Raw genomic sequence first — 9,229 nt, forward strand, 5'->3', positions numbered from 1 at the left:
CCAAGCGTCTCCCGTGTCGAGGTTTAGCCAAAGGGAAACAACTCAAGATAAAATGACAAACGCCAGTCATCCGGTATCGTACACTATCTTTAAAACCAACACACAAACAAATAAAGCGAGAAAAAGAAAGAAAAGAAAAGAAAAGAAAAAAGGGAAAATAACACAACACAACACAACACACACACACACACACACACACACACACACACACACACACACAACCTCCTGAAAACTAAGCATACCAGCACAGAAATGTCTAAGTGATACTAAACTGCCCTATGCTGTGGACTAAAAAAACAAACAATGTAGGATACAAACGGGAATATATAAGACCTTTAAAAAAAAAATATCAAGCACGGAACGTTTCGGGCTCAAAACCCTTCTTCAACCAACAGCAAAAAAAAGCAATAAAAACACAGCGGTCTTTGCTTCGTACCCGAAAGGTAGCGAGTTCTATCACACGCCGCTGCCCTGTGTGGCCTTGAGCAAGTCACCTCGCCCTAGCTCAATTTGTGGCGCAGCACTGCGGCTGACGCCTGGGTTCTTCAAGTCACCTCGACCTAGTCAATTTACGGCGTTGCACTGCGGCTGACGCCTTGGTTATTCCAGTCATACCTTGGAATAGACCGGAGAGACAAATTTCCGCTATGGGATGAATAAAAAGAATTTTATCAAATTTACCTCTTTCTTTTAATTTATATTAAATTATAACGTCAAGGTGATTAAAAAAAAAAAAAAAAAGACTGATTAGAAACACTTGATTGCAACAAAATTACCTGTGTCTTGTTGTATAACCATTAGTATTGGAGGTGGGTGGGGTACTGTGGCTGCTGGAATAGCCTGGCCGGACAAGATGGTGGGGTTGTAGATGGCGGTGGTGGTGGTGTTGGTGGTGGTGGTGGTAGAAGTGGTGGTGGTGGGGTGGTTGTGGACGCTGTTGTAAGTTTGGGCGTAGATGATATTGTTGTTGTTGTTGTTGTTGCTGCTGCTGCGGGTGTGATTGTGATGGGCGTGTTATTGTTGGCAGTGGGTGTTGTTGTTGTTGTTGTTGTTGTTGTTGTTGTTGTTGTTGTTGTTGTTGAGGGGATTGGTAACGGGTTGGGTTATACGGTGATGGCGATGATTGTCTAGGTTGAGTTGTGGAGGGTTGCGACTGTTGTTGTTGTTGCTGTTGCTGTTGCTGCGACGAAACACCTGCTGCACCAGCAACACCACCACCACCACCTCCACTAGGTGGTGTCAATATCAGCGAGTCGCACACGTCCGTGAGTCGCTGATTCATCTTGCAGGCAAAAACAATTATTAATATCTATATAACAAGTTAATTAATTGGTCGTGCCATCGCCGTTGTTGTACAGTATAATAACAATAATAACAACATACTCCACAAAAGGTCAAAAGTCAAAGTTCACACACAGAAAAACTAAAGCAATTCCAACATCAAGGGGAGGTAATCCATAAATCCTTGTCTCAACCCATTCTCGTTATCCGTGATGACGTCATTGCAGACGACTATTTATAAATCACTTTTAACAAACACTTGAATCACATTCACTCTTTCTATAGGCCTAATACCATTCAGTATTCAGTATTAAAATGAAAGCAAGAACACACGACTTCGTCTTCAACGAGAAAAGTTAAAATCCAGCGAATAATAAATTAAAAGTTGTATGCACTGTTTACAATGGACAACGGCATATCAAATAATTATTTACAATGACAAATTTAAAGCAGCCGTTTAATTAAATTAATTTCAGTCAGGGTTTGATGTATTCTGTAAAATTGTGTCAATATACACATGATGTGTAACCATTGTTCGAGCTTAAAAGTAAATATCGGGGATTATATAAATATAATATTGGAACGACATTGAGGATTTATGTGAGAATTTAATTTTCCATATCATGACTATAGGAATGAATGAATGAATGAATGATTGAAAGATTGAAAATGAATAACTGGGTGGATAAATGTATGCTAGATAAATATAATTATGTAAATAAATAAATAGAAAATAAATAAATAAATAAATAAATAAATAAATAAATAAATAAATAAATAAATAAATAAATAAATAAATAGACAAAAATAAATAAATAATAATATGAATAAATAAAAGCAAAAAAAAAAAAAACAAACAAAAAAAAACAACAAACATTTGTGATGAATAAAATAAAATAAACAGCAATTATGATCGATATGATATGTCTGACAGGAATGAAAGTATGAATAAAACACAACTTTTTCCTTAACTATTCATTCATTAAACCCCCACTTCCTCATTTTTCCTACATCCGCAGAGCGACCAAAAACAAACGGACGGTTTAAGGGGAGGGGCGACACCTGAAACTATTTTCAAGAATAATGATTATATCCAATATCTTTTTATATTGGGACATTGCCTATGACCAATGGATTCGAACCATGTGATTCATTTCGGTGGGCGTGTCCGGTTGCCATGGTGACGGCCGCCATCTTGGATTTTACTCTTCTCTGGGTGCTATTTTAAAAAGTTACTTTCTCAATAAGTTTCCATGGAATTTTCTTGAAATTTGGCATGGTTGTATATTTGTATATTATTTTAAAAAATACAGAGCATTTTTTAAATATTTTAAATAGATTTTTATTTACAAATTTTTAAAAATTATATTTTTTCGGTATGATGAAAATCATGTTTTTTGACATAAAAATGTCAATTTTTCAAAAAATAATAAAGATATTTAAAATTCCTTCTGTATGATTTTAGATAATCGCTATAGCTCTAGACATGCAAAGTTTTAAACAAATTGATTGATAAATGACAAAATAAGATAAAAAATAGTGTTAAAAAATGTCATTTTGAGAAAAACGAGATCAAAGATAACAATGAATGAAAATAATAAGACAAAACGGTACAACCAGCTCAAAACATATCAGCACCGTATGAGGGTCCCCCGTGTTCTTTCTCTGCCTCCCTCTGGGCTTTTTCACGGGTCTGAGCTTTCATTTTGCGTCTTTTTTTTTCTCTTTGTGTTGAGCAACCCTTATGCTCTGGTCAAGTCTTTTTGACTCTGCTTGCTGACTCAACATCTGGGAGTGTTCTCCCAGTCCACCGATGCCCAAAGACACTTTCAGGGATGTTATTTCTGTTGGACCAAAATTATACTCTGCACCAAACTCAACTTTTTTTAGGGAATGGAAGTATGTTTTATGGCATCTTGACCAAACAGAATTATGAAATCTTTCGTTTGGATTTTGTGTTGTCTTCATCTCACAACACTTCAACAAAGCATATACAGGCTTCAAGTGCTCATGAATTAAATCAAAATTCAAAGGTGTATTTACACGCTGCTTGTGTCAACAGGATACACATGGGCAGCAATATATTTTTTTATAAAAGCATCTGGAGTCCGGGTTCAGGAGGAAAATACCTATGTTGAGGGAAGTCATTGGTGTAATAACCGTGGTAAAGACCAGCAAGAATAGCCCATTTCATTTCTTTCCGCTGTGGCATTGCTTGGAATCGCTTTATCATAATACTACTATCACACACCAAATTCCAATCAAAGATTTGTGGTCACGGGTCAACCACGATCCATCATAACTTTCTTGCTTTCTTGGCTTTTGTAGCAAATAACTGTTGCCAACGTTTGGATTTTTTTGTCACTTTAGGTATAGTTATAATAATCCAGTAAAAATTGGAAATATTTAGAGATAATCAACGTGAATACGTGTCAAAATTTGATAAAACAACTGATCAATCGAAAGGTAAACAAATCGTAGTAAAATATAATAGTAAGAGAGGCGAACTTTCACCCTGAATCAACATCCAATCCCTGGCGCGGAGTCAGAGGTCTAGAACAAGGTCAGCCAATCAGATCGCACCATTCGTGATCACGTTGTATTTACCTGACAACTTGACCTCTTATCAGCTGTTTGACACACAATCTTTGTTCGCGACTAACAGTTTCTAAACTCCTCCCCTGCCCATATTCTGATATTTATGAGACTGAAACAGTGTCAAATAGACGGGCAAAGAGTAGACTAAACTATCGATATCAAAATTTACAACATCGATATGTATTATAATGCTTTTCAGTCCTATTATTTTCAGTTGAATTCTCACAAAAAATTGAAAAGTTTGGTATTTTCATGTCAACTTCCATGGTTATGAAAGACGATTTACAAACTTTATATTATCCAAATCACCATCTAAGTGCTGAAAATATGTGAAAAAATGATTGTTCTTTGATAATAAATAAAAAACTGAAATTTTATATTTTGACCCAAAAATCGATATTTCAGGTGTCGCCCCTCCCCTTAATTCTATAAATAGATCTATGTATGATGAATTTTCAAAGTCCGAAAACCAATTAATTAAAACCCTGACATTTTAATTACGACGAAGAGCCTAATCCTCTTTTCTCGCTGATCGGATTGAAATTCTAAATTCTAACGTAGAATATATATATATATATATATATATATATATATATATAATATATATATATATATATATATATATATATATATATATATATTGTGGTGAAAGGATGAGGAGAGGCTATGGTGGTGATGATGATGATGATCCTGATGATAACGACGATGATGGACAACGACAATCACATTACCGCACATAAAAATAAGATAAGAATCAACACAGTTAACACAAATTTTAAAAACACACCACTTGACTGGTAGAAAACATATTATTCCATTTTAATTTTAACACAGCAGAAAGAAATTCTTAGAATCGTTTCATCTTTAATAATCAACTTGACACAAACACACACACATACACACACACACACACACACACACACACACACACACACACCCAACAAACTCCCCAGCAGAAATGATGATGATGATCACAACACACAAACAAACAAACAAACAAACAGCGTTTTTTTTACTTTCCACGTTCCCAGAGACAACAACACTGACACTCAAACATAAACAAAACGACACGTCCAGTCACTAGCCCTAGCACTAGCAAGCCAGCTACACATTCTATCGAAGAATCTCCGACGAGGGATGGATTAAAACAAAACAAAAAACAAAACAAAAACAAACACACACAAGAAATTCCATTCCACTTCAAACAAGACACAACGCCGCATTGACTTCATTTGACTTGTTATTTATTTGACTTTTTTTTTTCTCTTTTGAACTGCAAAAATCGATCAGAGAGAGTGAGAGAACACACACAGTTCACACATACACACACACAGACACACACACACACACACACACACACACACACACACACATGGCCGGCACCCGGCACGGCACGCACGCACGACGCAAATCCAATCACGACGGAGTCACAACGTCACACAACACGCCGATAAGATAAACACACACACACACACACACACACACACACGTGCGCTAATTTCACACACACACACACACAAACACACACACACACAGACGCACGCACACTCCATCCATCCCAACCGGCTGACATTCTAAATTCTAGCAGTGAATTGATGATTCCAGGACGCCTGGGGGCAAATCAATACGATAACATTAATTGTCATCAAAATAACAACAATGATATTTGTATCAAATGATACACCTCTTTGCTCACTTTCTCTCACCGTACTCAGGTGTAAATGAGTACCTGGTCGCTAACAGCGTTGTCTCTGTCCGAAAAAAAAATGTAATATCGCCTAACAGACATCATGCCTCGTCCTACATGTTAAGTTTTGCTGTTGGCCAGGGACCCCTTGTAATTTGAACACACACATACACACACACACAAACCTTTTGAGCACGTTAGGTGGATATTGCACTATATAAAAGCTCAAGTTTGTTGGGTTTTTTTATATTAAACAAGTGGTGTCGTTAGCGAGTCAGTCACTGGCTGGTCAGAAGCAGACTCATCTAATAGACGAAACTGGCCAGAAGTCACAAACACATTACAACACACACTGCGTCATTGTTTCGTCATTTTACTACACATCCTACTTCAACGCCCTTACCCCCAGGGTAGAAAACTTCAATGAAATCTGTGCTATATCATACTAAACCTAAACACAAAGTGAAACCATACTAATACTAAGGTGATAGCGATCTCCTCCCTCACCCCCCTTCCACCCCCCCCCCCCCCCCCCCTTTTTTTTTTTTTCTCACTCCTTTTTTCACAGCAAAGCACACATACCTATTTTAACAGATGACCCCCGCACATTAAATATTAATTTATTTATTTATTTATTATTATTATTATTATTATTATTATTATTATTATATTATTATTATTATTATTATTATTATTATTATTATTATTATTATTATTATTATTATTATTATTTTTATTATTAATATTATTATCATTATTATTATTATTATTATTATTATTATTATTATTATTATTATTATTATTATTATTGATATAGTTTGTTCAGAAAAACAATATCATGGTCACTGGCCATAAAAGGCCCAAATAAATATTTGAACTTTGAACATTGTTATTGTTTTGCCAGCCACAACTGGTACGCAATCGCATTAATAGTAAAACAGTAACGAATAGATGTAACTATCACATATCCATCACACAACATAAAAACACATCAGTGTGTACTGGTAAGCGTAACAGTACATTATGGTCTAGTGGACTTCACGATGAATGAGTAACAGTCATTATCATCTATTAGAGATGTTAATGGTTACAGTTCATATCCATGGCTGGCAAAAACAGGAACAACTAACAGGAGTGTGACGTAATCCGCGTAAACAATGTATAACAAGAAATGAAATGAGTATGAAAGATTCAGAAGACAACAGAGAATAAAAATTTCGCGGCAGCGATGGGAGCTCGATCCCACAGACTACCGGTACAGGTGGTCCTGTGTTATATGCTCGAACCCGCGACCTTACTGGTACGACAACTCCGCCTGGCCGGGGAGAGCGTGACTCTGTGACTCTATCAATATGTACCACTTTACCAAAAGAAAACTGCACATTGGACAAACAGGTAAATTAAATACCACAGTAGTACAGTAATATGATAAAACACGTTCTTAAAATTTTGGACAGGAAACTCGTCCTCTAAAAGTAATATCGAACGATTAAAACGACAACTCATCTTGTTAAAAAAAAATCTCAAACACAGGACTTCACCGAAATCTTCCTTGAATAAAGTCCCGGGTTTGAGGTTTCTTTTGACGAGATGAGGGTCATTTCTTCTTCTTCTTCTTCGTTCCCGTCACGTCACATGGTCAGTCCGGTCTGGTGAATGAAGCCCACAGTGGTCCTGAGGTCGTCCTCACTTCCGTACAGCTTCTTTGAGTATGGGGTTGGGTCAGGCCAGAAGTTCCTTCTCAACTGGTTGTACTTTGGACATTCCATTAGGACATGATGTCCATTTTCATTTTCAAGTCCACAGGGTCATTTAAATCGATCGATTTGAAGGACGAGATTTCTAACCAAAATTTTATTTTAAAAAGGCGTTTTTGTTTAGTCATCTTTAACAACGCCACTACCATAATATTATCTCATTCGTCTGTAGTATTTCATTCATTCATCCTGTTATGTTGATAAAGGGGAAACCCGAAACGTCCAGTTTATCTGTTTTCGTATATATATAGTAATATATATATGAAACTCAATCTTACATTCAATTTCCCATTGTTATTTACTGGAGAGGAATGACAAGATGACACGCATGACACGCCGTGAACCAATCGGCGATAGTGATAGTGATAGCAACCATGGAATTTTACTGCTACTGCAACTGCTCGGCCTATCTATCACCAAGTGAATTGACGTCGGCATTCAAAATGACACGACGAAAGTCACCTGTGACACAATGTTATGAGGGGTTTCTGCTGCTGCACACTGCATACATAACATCCCCCCTCTCTCTCTCTCTCTCTCTCTCTCTCTCTCTCTCTCTCTCTCTCTCTCTCTCTCTCTCTCTCTCTCTCTCTCTCTCTCTCTCTCTCTGTGTGTGTGTGTGTGTGTGTGTGTGTGGATGTATGTAAGTGCTATATTACATCGTGTATATTTGTGTGTGTGTGTGTGTGTGTGTGTGTGTGTGTGTGTGTGTGTTGCGTACATAAATATGAGTTGCAGTGTCACAAATTACTATTAAAATGACTACTGTCAGTGTCACCAACAACCAACATAATGAGGCTATCCAACCAGTCACAACACAGCGATGCCACCAACACAACACCACATCTCTCTAAATCAAGCACAATTATCATGCAGCATCACCCCCCCCCCCCCCCCCACCACCACCACCACCACCACTCCCATCCTCCCTCCCTCCCTTCTCCATATTACTATTTTTATTTCACAATCCCTTCACAATTAATTACAAACAAAAACTGCATAATAATTAGAAATAATATTAATTTTCGCCATCACGAAATAACACATGTTCGCCAGGGGAGGGAAGTCAGCATTTCCTCACAACTGACTTACAGATACTAACTATACAATGTCTGCATGGCTGACTGAATGGCCAACTGAAACTAAGTGGCTGACGTCGTCTGTTCAGGCTACCGTTATATATCTGGCTGCCGTTAATTTAACTAACGCTTCTTATTTTTCATTTTGACCACAAAACGCTTGTTACTTCAATCAGATAAACAACATTATGTATGAGTAAATAGATAAATAAATAAACAAACTGATAAATGAATAAGTACACAAATAAATATAGAAATAAAGAAAGAAAGACAAAAAAAACCCCCAGTAAATGAAAAAAAAAATAAACCAACAAATAAATACATAAATAATGGAATAAATAAAATAAATAAATAGATAATTGAATAAATAAATAAATAAATAAATAATTATATAAATTAAATAAATAAATAATTTAAAAAATTGAATAAATAAAATAATAAATAATAAATAAATAATTTTTTGTCATGACAAGCGACAACATTTTCCAGCCAATTCAACTAAGACTCATACCACACCGTCCTCGTACTAATAATTATAAATAATATAACACAGGTATTAATCAATTAAGCATGACGGGTTCCGTGAAAATAAACGTTATAAAATTCCTCCAAAAGAAACGGACAAAACCAACAAAAAGTGGAATAAATACACACAATCACAATGTACACGGAATCGATGACGGGGGAATCACAAGAGGAAGTAACTCACAGTACCCTTAACTAAGTTTAGCATCTAGTTAGTCTCTACAGTTTGCTATGGTACTAAGTCCAGTACGTGACTATAATTTTCTTTAATACATGTAATGTTGATAGTATAAATTATGTAG

The 9,229-nt window shown here is 36.2% G+C and overlaps 1 protein-coding gene across 8 annotated transcripts in view; it reads right to left on the reverse strand.

Moving 5' to 3' along the window:
• LOC144975087 (IQ motif and SEC7 domain-containing protein 1-like) overlaps positions 1-9,229 on the reverse strand; it is a 301,791-nt gene that overhangs the window by 166,832 nt on the left and 125,730 nt on the right. Inside the window, exon 1 of one of the 8 annotated variants that reach the window (XM_078918798.1) lies at positions 777-1,821. The exons of the other annotated variants lie outside the window; for them this stretch is intronic. Within the exon in view, the coding sequence (XP_078774924.1) occupies positions 777-1,282 (506 nt within the window). The 5' untranslated portion in view covers positions 1,283-1,821. Of the gene's footprint in view, positions 1-776; positions 1,822-9,229 lie in introns of those variants that run through there. 8 annotated transcript variants of the gene reach the window in all.

The sequence above is a fragment of the Berghia stephanieae genome, chromosome 6 (genome assembly GCF_034508935.2).
Source record: "Berghia stephanieae isolate SIO BIC M18660-M18661 chromosome 6, UCSD_Bste_1.3, whole genome shotgun sequence".
In the NCBI taxonomy this organism is placed as follows: Eukaryota; Metazoa; Mollusca; class Gastropoda; order Nudibranchia; family Aeolidiidae; genus Berghia; species Berghia stephanieae.